The following is a 13,517-nucleotide window of genomic DNA, read 5'->3' on the forward strand; positions in this document are numbered from 1 at the left end:
ATTGTCCTGATATACTTAATTTCTGTTATATGATATTAAAAATAAAATCATTTATTATAATCCGATAATAAGTGACATATTATGAAAATAATTGTATTTTGGGTCCAGTAAATTAAGAACAAACTTAAAAGTGTGAATAACTCTTCGAACAGGAAAACTTAAGATTACATGTTTAGATTAAATTAACTTGCAAGAGAATACAGCTTTTTCTTTAAAAAACAAATATATATATATATATATATGACATGAAAGATGTTTTTCTTCAATTAATATGTTTTTTCATAATTAAAAGAATGTTTTTCCAACTATATAGCAGTTTAGTTTTATATAACATGAATGTCGCCTGCCAGGTTTACGTTTGGTTAACTTTTAATATACAAAAGAACATTTATAATAATAGATAATTTGAATACAATTTTTAAACACATTGAATGGTTACATCTCGCCCAGTCAGTATAGTTTTAAATTGATTTTAATCAAACATAACTCTAAATCAAATGAGCATAAAATGCTCTTATAATAGAATAATTGAGTGAATAATGTGTGTTGAAAGCCTCTATGTTCATAGAGTTTTTAGGTCATTTCTAAATCAAGGGATTCAACTTATTCAAGTTGATTTCATTTTTGGCTAAAATACTTTCATCTTGGGTGGTAATAAGACCCATTGAGAACACATTGTACCACTTTTTTAAATAATAGTTATTTATAACAAAAAATATGTAGGCATTAAATTTAACCTAAATTGGTAAATCATGATGATAAACTTGCACTTTTAGTTGAAAAAACAGCAAATTAACTTATAAAAATGTAAATTACTTGACAAAAATGAAAGTGGGGAAACATGATATTGTATTATGATAGATAGTGGACACTCATCCTTCCATAAAAAAGATTGATGATGTGAGTGAGCCATTAGCATTTTCTTTGAATGTGGTCACATTCATATCCACAAATTCAACCTAAACCGACAAGGAAACATAAAATTAGGTGTTTATTTTTAGCTTCCACTTGTTCCTACCTAATTGAAATTTCTCCATTATTCAATCCAAGTTCTCCCAACAAATACTAAGAGAGTCTATTCGGCTTATAGCTGCGCAATATATTGGTGCGTACTGCATTTCTAGAACAAAGAATGTTATAAAATTAAGATGGAGATATAATTAATAAATGGAATTTGGGACACTAACACCAATAAATGCAAATCAAACAAATGTTAGGTAATACCATGTTTCTGTCTCATCAATATAAGATAATTTTCGTATATTCTTACCAGTGCATGTTTCAACATTTCGGTTGTGTTACAATGATAGTGGCCTAATCTATATTCCTTTTGGACAAGATAAAAAAATAGAAGGAATTGGAGCAAAATATAAGTATTTGCTTAAGTTAAAGGGTAGGGATATTACTTCCTTCACATTCATACTCTTCTTCAATAGTTTCATAAAAATGAAGATTTGATTTTGTATTTTTTGTATTGTTCAATTCTGACTTTTGAATTATACAATTTGAAATTTGTGATTCATTCCATTTCATGATGTATTTCAAAACTTTATTGTTTTTCTTTGTTGAATAAAACCAAAAATGGGACCCATCATTAAACTAAAATGATGGAAGCATTGTCTTGTGTCTGCCACCTCCACCAAAAGCACCACTCATTTGCTTAAAGTTCCGTGAATTGCTCCAAATTCACCAACTATGTTTCCTTCTTTTTTCTCCCTTCATTCATTATAAATGAATGTAAAATGGGCAGCAGCAAAAGATATACACACAGAAAGAAGCAAAGCCACTCAATTCAGAGTGAAGAAATCTGGCAGTGAGAGAAGGAGAAAACCACCGTGAGAGAAAGAAGTGAAGCCACGGTAGTGTGAGTGAAAAACAGAGAGAGTCTGTTTTGTGAGTGTGTAAAACTGAGAGTTTTGTGTACCATCCGAGAGGGTGAGATATTTACAGAGAGATCCTCAGAGAGTGAGAGAAAACACTGTAATCCTACTTTCATAGTGGAGATAATTTTCTGGACTAGGTCCCGTGGTTTTTTCCGAGAGGATTTTCCACGTTAAAATTTCCAGTGTTAATTTTCTCTTTCCTTACGCTTTCATTTTTACGCTTCCGCATAGTGCCCATTTTGGGGTTCACAGAGGAGGGAACAAATACCGCTGTTTCCCAACAGTGGTATCAGAGCTACCGGTTCGAAAAAGTCAGAATCCTGTGAAATTCAAGATGGAAGGAGACATGTTCAAGTTAACTGCGGATAATTACTCGTACTGGAAGCCGATGATGGAAGACCATCTATACTGCAAGGATTTGTATGAACCGATCACAAATCCGGAAATTCCAGAAGGGAAGGCCGAAAAAGACTGGGAGATTCTGAATCGTAAAACAGTGGCTATGATTCGGAAATACATCGACAGAAGTCTCTTTGAGCATGTATCGACTTATACCAATGCGTATGAGTTATGGACAAAGCTTGAATCAATGATTCAAAAGAAGACTCCCAGGAACAAAGCTCACCTAGTCAGACGACTCGTAAAGTTGGAGTACACTGACGACCAGAATATGATCGAGCACCTCAACACCTTCAAAGGTATTGTGAATCAATTAATGAAGGCGGATATGAAGATTGATGACGAGCTACAAGCTCTTCTACTCCTTAGTTCTCTACCGGAGAGTTGGGACACGTTGGTGGTCACTCTCAGTAACTCAGCACCAGATGGAAAGCTCAGTCTGGATAACATCACAGATAGTTTACTGAATGAAGAATCCAAAAGGAAAGAAAGGGGATCGAGTAGTCACTCAGAAGCCAATGTTGTTGAGAATAGAGGAAGGAGTGAAAACAGAAGTAAAGTAAAACGTGAAAAGTCACGAGGAAGATTCAAGTCTCGTTCCAAAGGTCTGACATGCTTTTATTGTGGAAAAGATGGTCACAAGAAGCAAGAATGTAGATTCCTGAAAAGAGATCAGAAGAATGGAACTGTACACCCTGATGTGGTAGATCCCAAAAAGAAGTTGGAGGAAAAGACTACAACAGCGGTGGTATCAAATGATGAGAATGTGTTCCTTATCACTGAGGTAAACTATCTAAATATTGCTTTTGATGATTGCACTTGGATAGTAGATACCGGAACATCTTTCCATGTTACTCCTCACGAGGGATTCTTCTCATCCTATCAAAAAGGAGATTTTGGAACAGTGAAGATGGGAAATCATGTCACAAGCAAAATTGTGGGCATAGGAGAAGTGACTTTGACGACAGAAAATGGAAACAAACTTGTGCTGAAGGAGGTAAGACATGTACCAGAGATACGTCTAAACCTTATCTCAGTTGGCAAATTAGATGATGCTGGAATGAACAACCAATTCAGCGATGGAAGATGGAAACTCTGTCAAGGAAGCATGATTGTTGCTCGAGGCAAGAAGGAAGGCTCCTTGTACTGCATGCAAGGAAAAATATACAAAGGAGAGACGAATGTTGCTCAAGAAGAAAGTAAGGAGTTGTGGCACAAAAGACTGGGCCACATGAGCGAGAAATGATTAGAGATCCTTGCGAAAGATCATCTCCAGAGTATAAAAGGACAACCACTTGAATTATGTGAAGACTGCCTAGCAGGTAAGCAGCGTAGAGTGTCCTTCCGTAGATTTGAAAGTGGAAGAAGAAAAGAGCATATTTTGGATCTTGTACACTCAGATGTTTGTTCAACATCTGAAAAATCCCTTGGTGGTGCTCAATATTTTGTTACCTTCATTGATGACCACTCCAGAAAATTGTGGGTCTATCCATTGAAGAGAAAAGATGAAGTTCTACGAATCTTCAAAGAGTTTCACGCCTCAGTTGAACGTGAAACTGGTAGAAAGTTGAAATGTTTGAGAAGTGATAATGGTGGAGAGTACAGAGGTCCGTTCGAGCACTATTGCAAGACTCATGGGATCAAACATGAGAAAGTACCTCCCAAGACACCTCAGATGAATGGAGTAGCTGAAAGATTCAACAGAACGATTGCCGAGAAGGTCAGAAGCATGTTGTCTCACGCAAAACTTCCCAAGTCATTCTGGGGGGAAGCAGTGGTGACAGCAGCTGATTTGATCAACTTATCACCGTCAAGACCATTAAACGGTAAGATACCAGAAGAAGTATGGTCCGGTAAAAAGGCCTCATATCGCAACTTGAAAGTCTTCGGATGTAAGGCATCAGTTCACATTCCGAAAGATGAAAGAGCAAAGCTCGATGCTAAGGCGAAAGAGTGCATATACCTTGGTTCTCCAAGAGATGAATTTGGTTTCAGATTATGGGATCCTGCAAACAGAAAGATTGTTCGAAGCAGAGATGTGGTGTTCTTTGAAGATCAGACAATCCAAGACATCAAGAAAGTGGAGAAACCAACACTTAAGCTGATAAGTGATCAAAGCCCTATTGTAATGAACAACTCAGGGGGAGAGACTCATCAAGCCGAACCAGAGTTACAACTTGATGAAATGGCTGAAGAAACAGATCAACCTAATCTGACGGAAGAAGATCAACCAATTGAGGATGCTCCGCAAGAACCCCAATTGAGGCGATCAACAAGGCAGAAGCAACCGTCAAGAAGGTATTTTTCAGATGAATATGTTAATTTTACTGATGAAGGTGAACCTCAAAGCTTTGTAGAAGCAATGGAGACGAAAGACAAAGACAAATGGTTGCAAGCCATGGAAGAGGAGATGCAATCCTTAAAGGAAAATCAGACTTATGATTTGGTAGAATTACCAAAAGAAAGGAGAGCATTGCAAAACAAATGGGTGTTCAAGCTCAAGAATGAAGAGAACAACCCAAGCCCAAGGTACAAAGCACGAATTGTCGTGAAGGGGTGCAACCAGAAGAAAGGAATAGACTTTGATGAAATATTCTCACCAGTGGTGAAGATGACATCCATTAGAGCAATTCTCGGTCTAGCAGCAACACTAGACCTGGAGATTGAACAACTGGACGTCAAAACAGCATTCTTACATGGAGACCTAGAAGAAGAAATTTACATGAAGCAACCAGAGGGTTTTGAAGAACCAGGCAAAGAACACTTGGTGTGTCGTCTGAAGAAAAGTCTCTATGGTCTGAAGCAAGCTCCAAGACAATGGTACAAGAAATTTGATTCCTTCATGATCCAACATAATTTCAAGAAGACCTCCGCAGACCACTGCGTGTTTGTGAAGCATTATGAAAATGGTGAGTCCATCATACTTCTCTTGTATGTTGATGATATGTTGATTGTAGGGAAGGACAAAATTAAAATAGCTGCTCTCAAGAAGGCATTGAGCAAGTCTTTTGCCATGAAAGACCTGGGTGCAGTAAAGAAGATACTTGGAATGAAAATCTCCAGAGATCGTTCTAGAAGAATGCTATGGATATCTCAAGAAGATTACATTGAGAAGATTCTCAAAAGGTTCAACATGCACAATGCCAAACCTGCTCGTGTTCCAATCGCTGGACATTTCAAACTTAGCAAGTCGCAATGTCCAAAGAATGAAGAAGAAAAAGAAGAAATGAGCAAGGTACCCTACTCTTCTGCCGTAGGTAGCCTTATGTATGCAATGGTTTGTACAAGGCCAGATATTGGCTATGCTGTAGGAGTTGTGAGCAGATACCTATCGAATCCAGGAAAGGAGCATTGGGAAGCTGTTAAGTGGATACTGAGGTATCTAAGAGGATCTGCCAAAAGAAGCTTGTGTTTTGGCAATGGAGATCTAAAGCTAATCGGATATTCAGACTCAGACATGGCTGGAGATGTCGATTCAAGGAAGTCAACATCAGGTTATCTGATTACTTTTGCAGGGGGAGCTGTTTCTTGGCAGTCAAAACTACAGAAATGTGTGACATTGTCCACCGCTGAAGCAGAGTATGTAGCAGTGACTGAAGCCTTTAAAGAGATGCTATGGATGAAGAATTTCCTAAGTGAATTAGGACATAATCAAGATGATTATGTGGTCAACTGTGATAATCAAAGTACCATCCATCTAACCAAGAACCCCATGTTCCATTCACGCTCGAAGCATATCGACGTGCGGTATCACTGGATACGAGAAGCGCTGGATGAGAAGAAATTGAAGATAGAGAAAATCCATACAGACTTGAATTGGTCTGACATGATGACTAAATCAGTACCAACCAAGAAGGTTGAAGATTGTTGTCAAGGTGCTGGTGTCATGGTACCTTCCAACTAAGTTAAGATACGAAGACGGGATGGAAGACCCATTTTTGTTTTATGGGGGAGTTTTGTTGAATAAAACCAAAAATGGGACCCATCATTAAACTAAAATGATGGAAGCATTGTCTTGTGTCTGCCACCTCCACCAAAAGCACCACTCATTTGCTTAAAGTTCCGTGAATTGCTCCAAATTCACCAACTATGTTTCCTTCTTTTTTCTCCCTTCATTCATTATAAATGAATGTAAAATGGGCAGCAGCAAAAGATATACACACAGAAAGAAGCAAAGCCACTCAATTCAGAGTGAAGAAATCTGGCAGTGAGAGAAGGAGAAAACCACCGTGAGAGAAAGAAGTGAAGCCACGGTAGTGTGAGTGAAAAACAGAGAGAGTCTGTTTTGTGAGTGTGTAAAACTGAGAGTTTTGTGTACCATCCGAGAGGGTGAGATATTTACAGAGAGATCCTCAGAGAGTGAGAGAAAACACTGTAATCCTACTTTCATAGTGGAGATAATTTTCTGGACTAGGTCCCGTGGTTTTTTCCGAGAGGATTTTCCACGTTAAAATTTCCAGTGTTAATTTTCTCTTTCCTTACGCTTTCATTTTTACGCTTCCGCATAGTGCCCATTTTGGGGTTCACAGAGGAGGGAACAAATACCGCTGTTTCCCAACATTCTTCAAAGTATCTCTTAACTTAATTGCATGGTTTTGAGACGACGAAGCAGTATAGCTTAGAAAAATCAGAATTTGAATATAAGGTTATCAAAGAGAGAAATAGATAAACCATGGAAGGAGATGAGGGGAGTTAGAGAAGAGTGAGTCACATTTATAATCTAGAACTTTAGGATTATGCAATTCAAAAAGTTTTTTTAGATTGAATAATCTTGGTGTTATTTTTTACTTTTCGATTACACAATCCAAAATGGAGAAAGTAGAAAATTTCATATTTATGAGATACAATGGAAAAGTACGAAGGATTAGAAAGAAATTCCCAAGGATAATAACCACTCTGCGAGTAAAAAACTATCAAAAGGAAAATCTCCATGTAATATGGACTAAAAAAATTACATATCATGGTATTTTGTGGTAGAGGGTTAAAGGAAAGAAACTTAGGATCAGGGATGCCAAAAAAATCCGCTTCCGCGGATATCTGCGGATAAAATCCGTGACGGATAGTTGATACTCGCGGATATTTATTAATCACGGATTACGGGTAGCGAGTTTTTTAATACCTGCTTATAAACGGGTCGGGTGCGAGTATTATACTATCCGTACTCGCGGATATTCACTACCCGCAAAACATAAAAATAAAAATTTAATTATATTTTATTAAGTTAAATATAATTAAAATTAACATTAATTTATATTTTATAAGATTAAATATAATTAAAATTAAAATTTAATTTATATTTAATTTAATATATATATATATATATATATATATATATTATATTTTATATATTTTTTGTAATTTTATTTAAGTTTTATTATAATATTTTATAAAAACATATTTTTTCAAATATTTACGGGTATCTACAGATATTCACGGGTTTAAAAATATCCGTGGATATTTTTAAGCGAGTATCCGTACATGTAGCGGATGAATTTTTTTTGTCGGATCAGGTTGCGGGTAGACAGTATCCGTGTCCGACCCGACCTGTTGTCATTCCCACTTATATGCATGGAATTGGAAAGGAGAATGATTAATGTAGTGAGAAGAGGGGATAAACGATTGGAATATACCAAGAATTGTTGATCTTCGACCAACAAATTGAATATGTAATTAAGTGAAGTTTTATTGCATGTGATCAAAGAGTAACACACAATCTTGTTTTGATAACTTTCATTTCGAAAAATATATTTTTGTTCCAACTAACTGCAGAAATGAAAATAATTAAACTAAGATAAATTAAACTATCAATTAAATATAGTTCATGATTGATAAATTCTTTCATACTTGATGGTTAAAACATCAATAATAAAATACTGAAATTGAAGTTTTAAACTAATCTTAAATCTAAAAAATAAAATTTATTTACAAGAATGTATATATTCTCAATGTTAAAAATGATTTTTTTATATCATTGAATTGATTTGAACTAGATAGAGAAATTAAATATTGATAAGCATAATTTTAATATAAAAAAAATATTATAATTAAATCAAAATTAAAAATTCGTTATGAGAAAACAGATAACAATTAATTTCTTTTATGTTCTTAAAAGGAATTAGTATACAAAAGATTCATAAGATAAAAAATTCTATATTATCAAACAAATTTTTCGATATTAAGTGAAATAAGATAAAGTCACAATTTTTTCTTTTCTTCTATAAGAATGGAACAGAATAAATAAAAAATTAGAATAAAAATAATGAACTTGTATTTAATTTCTTTATTTTTTATATGAAAAAAAATAACTCCAAAAAGAAAACATAAAAAAATATCTTAATTAGATCTTTTTATTTTTTCAATATTTAATTTTATATTTTATCATTTATTAATATTGAATAGTTTTGTAAAATAAAAAAACTTAATTTAATTCTCATAAATTTTCATTATATATACTCAAAATTTTACAAGTTTATATTCATCACATTCCCCCAACCCCATAATATTTCGCTCTTGTCCTATAAAATAGTATCTAAACAAACGTGATTAATTATTTGTTGTTTTTAAGAGTGATTGTTGTTTAACGATTTTATTTTGTAGTGTTTTACAAATTATCTGAATGATATTTATTATTTAAAAGTATTATCTTTTTAAATTTATTGAAATATATATATATTTATATAGTAAATATTTAGAAAATAATATTTTAAAAATTATAATGATTTAGAAATAATAAAAATTGATAATTTAATATTAATTTTTTAATATAAATAATTTTGTTGTAAACAACTTTCATAAAAAAATATTCATATGAAAATAATGTATTTTAAAATAATAAAACTAATTTATAATAAAATATTTATATTAAAACTTTTTAATATAAAAATAGTTAAGTCTTATTATTTTTCAATATATAATCACTTTGACATTTTCATTTTCTAAGTTTTTACATTTATTTTTATATAATTTAGTTAAAATTACAACTCATTTTCATAACATGGAAAGGGTTAAAAGGACCATATGTAATTGAAAAAAAGAACATATGTGCTTTTAACAAACCAACATTACATGGTATCCTCATTTAATTTGTTGTCGGATAAATACTAAATAATGCATAAAATTATAGTTAAAATATCTGTCATTTATTTAGTCGTTATGTTATATTGTATATACTAAATATTAAATAAAATTAAAATTTATTATACCGTTATTATTATTGTATTTTGTTTTTATGTGTTAGACATCTTGAAAGTTGTATCCTAAGAGGAAAATCTCGTGAAAAAAGAAATTTTCCTCGTTTCAATAACTAATAATCAATCTTATTAAAAGCACTTCCAAAGAAATTCGAATTGCATCCCCTTCGTCTTGGAGACGCGCTTCTGACAGAGGCTGAAACCCCTCTGTAAAACAATGGCTTCCTCCAACACTCCCAAATCCCATAAATCTCCCAAAGCCAAGAAAGGAGAAATCTCCACCACCCAAATTAAAGCGAAGGAGAAAATTCGAGACATCACCAAAGAGGAGAACCAAAAGAAGAAGAATAAGAAGCCCAAGCTCAGCAATGGCAATTCCAAACACCCACACGAAAAGGGCGCAGAAGGAAGCGGCGAAGATGGGAAAGCCAACGTGTTTCCCATGAATCGTATCAGGACCATGATCAAGGGCGAAGATCCTGATATGCGTGTTTCGCAGGAAGCGGTGTTAGCCATCAACAAAGCTGTGGTGATTTTCTATTTCTTTTTTCCTGTTTATGTTTGCTTGTTTGGCATCTTTTTCATCGGTTTTGTTTTTCTTGTAGGAGAAGTTTCTTGAGCAATTCACGCAGGACGCTTATGCTTGTTGTGTCCAGGACCGCAAGAAATGTTTGAGTTACAAGCACGTTGGTAAGGTTTTATGACTGAGATATGTGAGTTCAATGAAGTTTGAAATGGCGTTCTGTAGTATTGTGCGTTTTGGTTAATGGATTCCCCAATTTCAACTGCACTTTGAATGTAAATCCTACTGTCACAAAGGTTCACCTTCTTCGGAAGCAAATGTGAAGGCTAACACACCCTGTATAACTGTTTATATTAGGAGAATACACTTGTTGGGGAGTCCTAAACTTAGATATGAGCTCAGTATACCCAACTGAGCCTCTACTGTCCATTCAACTTCTTTGACTGTTGCCTCCTTTTTTAGGGTTGGATTGCATGGTTTCTTCCTCGCGTGTGAGGAGGCCGTGGAAGAATATAGAATATTGCTGTAATGGGCCTGTGAGCCGCTGTCTGTTTAAGCCCTAAAGCCGCAATGTGATAGAGTGAGACTGTTATAATGGTTGGTTGGTCTAAATTTGGTCAGTCTATAAGTGAGTAGACCCATATTAGATGTTACTCCTCGGCTAGAGGTTCTCTGCATCTTGGTTAGATAGTCCGTAGCCTTTCGAGGGTTGAGTCTAAAAGGAGAAAGTGGCAGGTATTCTCCGATGGATGATCCGGTAACATTTTCTAGCTGATTGCTTTTCTAACATTGACGATGATGTTGATGTTTTGAGAATTGAAGGATTAATTCTTTATATTTATTGAAAAATTGCTGGCCTTTTTAGTTTTAGGCTTATACTTGTAGTTTGACCTTTTTTAAAATATACTTTGAAGATGAATGGCTCGAGTAGAATTCCTGATCATTCTGTTGGTTACACTTTTGAGGTGAGGGTGGTAAGTTTTTGAAAGGGTTTAGTCATGAGGTATGGAGTATCATACTGATTTCGATCTGATTCAGTGAATCTCTCAGTCTAGACTCTAGTAGTATTCCACATCAAATTCATAATAGTAAATATTGGGTTCTTTCCATGTAGTGTGAATTAAAGAACACTTACATCTGTGCTACTAAATTCACCCTAAGCTTAATGAATGTACCAATTCATAATTTATTTTGCCTGTAGTATGTGTTGAAGATCTCACATTGATTAGAGATAAGGTGATTTCATAGTATATAAGTGGGTGTAAGCCTCGTCTTATAAGTTGATTTTGTGAGGTTGAGTTAAACTTAAAGTTTGCTTCTCAACATGGTATCAAAGTCACGATTTAGAGTCTATCTTAGTGAAATTTGTTGTTTGTTTGGCCTATTATGCTATAAGGGAGATTTGTTTATTGGATAACCATTACCCGCTCTGCTGCAACATTTTCTGCTCTTTGCAGGTGCACTATCTGAGCATTTTACTCTCTGGCCGTAGCTGCACCTGTTGAGCACTTTTTCTTTATGAGAGGTGTCTCACTCTCCAAGCAGTTTTTGCTCTTTAGCAGCTGTCAGGCCCTTTGAGCATTTTTGCTCTTTGGTAATTGTTGCACTCCTTTAAGCATTTTTTTCTTCTTGACAATTGCCACGTCCTCTAAACATATTTGGTTTCTAGCAACTGCTGTGCTCTTCGAGCATACTTTTCTCTCTAGTAGTCGCTTCCCCTTTTAGAATTTTTTCTTTTCGGCAGCGTTAAACCTTTTGTCCATTTTTGCTAGGTGACATTCGTTGCTCTCTCCTGCATTCTTTTTTCTCTCTAACAGCCATGCACCCTTCAAGCATTTTATGCTCTTCTGCAACAGCCATTCTGTTCTTTGAAATCTAATGCTACCTTGCGATCCAAGCTGTGCTTCTTTGACAATGACTATGTTGTTCCAGTCATGGCCAAATGCCACTAGCTCCTCAACATGCCATCTTCATTGTCATTATTGACTTTGTTAGCTCTAACAACCAATTGGCTAACATGTTCAATAAGTCTCTCAAGGAGTCCGATGTTGATGACATTTGTGACAAGCTTGACTCATGATACACATGTTCTAGTTTGAGGGGTAGTCTTAAAGATATGATTTGGTTACATTAAATAAAGGAAATATAATATGGTTTCATCACATCAAATAGGGAAATATCTTAGCAAATATTTCTCACTATTAATTATTGATTTTATTCCTTATTACTGTATCTCTTATTTATTATAAATAAGAATACTTGTGTATGCATACAACACATAATTATTAGCAATCCTTTCAACATGGTATGAGAGTCTGTCCTATATCAATTGTAAGAGTCACTCACCATTTCATTCATGTACCAAGTTCAATATTGTTGAACTTGAGAGGGTGTACTGAAAAAAAATCCAATTCTCACATTGACTAGATAGTGCCAAAATAGAATATATATAAATAGGGATGATCCTCATTTTACAAGTCAATTTTGTAGTATTGAGTTAGGTTCTAACCACTTTGTAAGAGTAATATTCAGTATGAAGGTGTAACCTAGGTGTAGTGTGTATGTTTTATGACCATTCGAATTGTTCCTTCATCCTTGTGTTTGATAGGCTCATTGAATCTATTAAATATTTATTTTCCAATCACTGATCTGTCACCCACTTATCCTTTCAGCAAATGTTGTTAGTAAGAAGAGGAGATACGACTTTCTTTCCGGTAATTTCGTATCCCTGTTGCAATGCTATTATATTCTTAACTTTACCTTTCCATGTTTTCACCTTACCTACCCTACAAGCTTTTTACGTTGCTTTTACTTCAGATTTTGTTCCTGAGAAAGTGAAAGCTGAGGATGCATTAAGAGAGAGAGATGCAGCAGGCAATGGAGTATTTCAGAAAATCTAAAGCGAGCTAATGGAGAATCTAAACTATAGTACATTATAGAATCATGTCACATTTTGTAACGACATGCTTTAGGATCAGTATTACTGTTTTCTAATTTTCAATATTTTATTTATTTTCGCACTTCTCTTTCTTAATAGTTTTATTCTCGTAGTTGTATTACTGTATATGGTTTTTCAGTGACCAGGCATGCTTAATGCTTGAGTCTGTTTTGGTAGCATGCTGCAAATTTTCCCGTGGAAAGCTGTGGAACACAAATGATTTTTACCACTGGATGGAATCAATGTTTGGATGATTTTGTGTCGAGTTGGAGAAGAAAGTAGAGGAAAATGTAAAGGAAGGTTGGTGATCGGATGGAGGGAGAGTATTTCCCCCCTATTCTAGGATACTTGAGGAAAGAAAGGAAGCAAACCTTTTTTCCTTTCTTGAGATTTAAAGTTAAACTTTTTACTCCCCTTGTTTAATTTTAAAAATCTTTTACTTACCCTTTTACCTGTTCTATCCCACTAAATTATAACATTTGAATGTTTGGATTAGAACGGCTGAAACACTTCTGCATCTTCCATATCTTGTTAATCCTTGCTTTGTTCTTTATGCAACTTAGGAAAGCCTAATTGCAACCTCT

At 34.7% G+C, this 13,517-nt stretch overlaps 1 protein-coding gene across 3 annotated transcripts; it reads left to right on the plus strand.

Annotated features, from left to right (window-relative positions):
- Positions 1–9,596: 9,596 nt before the first annotated feature.
- On the plus strand, positions 9,597–13,162 carry LOC108339645 (DNA polymerase II subunit B3-1). Of its 3 annotated transcripts, XR_008249127.1 has the most exons (5): positions 9,599–10,001; positions 10,078–10,162; positions 11,453–11,589; positions 12,668–12,709; positions 12,813–12,986. XR_008249127.1 is itself a non-coding variant. In XM_052878322.1 (4 exons), exons 1-4 carry the CDS (start codon positions 9,690–9,692, stop codon positions 12,893–12,895), a joined length of 516 nt encoding a protein of 171 aa, XP_052734282.1. In that variant the 5' UTR covers positions 9,597–9,689; the 3' UTR covers positions 12,896–13,162. The 3 variants fall into 3 exon arrangements, 2 of the variants coding, with proteins under 2 accessions (XP_052734282.1, XP_017432310.1); XM_052878322.1 differs by lacking the exon at positions 11,453–11,589 and having other exon boundaries at positions 9,597–10,001; positions 10,084–10,162; positions 12,813–13,162; XM_017576821.2 differs by lacking the exon at positions 11,453–11,589 and having other exon boundaries at positions 9,602–10,001; positions 12,813–13,162.
- The last annotated feature ends 355 nt before the right edge of the window (positions 13,163–13,517 follow it).

This window comes from Vigna angularis, chromosome 5 (assembly GCF_016808095.1).
Source record: "Vigna angularis cultivar LongXiaoDou No.4 chromosome 5, ASM1680809v1, whole genome shotgun sequence".
NCBI classification, from domain to species: Eukaryota; Viridiplantae; Streptophyta; class Magnoliopsida; order Fabales; family Fabaceae; genus Vigna; species Vigna angularis.

Excerpts from the sequence above, each read along its gene's own strand:
- LOC108339645 (XM_017576821.2), top strand. The coding sequence starts at position 9,690 with ATGGCTTCCTCCAACACTCCCAAATCCCATAAATCTCCCAAAGCCAAG. Across the intron at positions 10,163-12,667 it reads TTTGAGTTACAAGCACGTTG|CAAATGTTGTTAGTAAGAAG; the intron begins GTAAGGTTTTAT and ends TTATCCTTTCAG. Across the intron at positions 12,710-12,812 it reads GAGATACGACTTTCTTTCCG|ATTTTGTTCCTGAGAAAGTG; the intron begins GTAATTTCGTAT and ends CTTTTACTTCAG.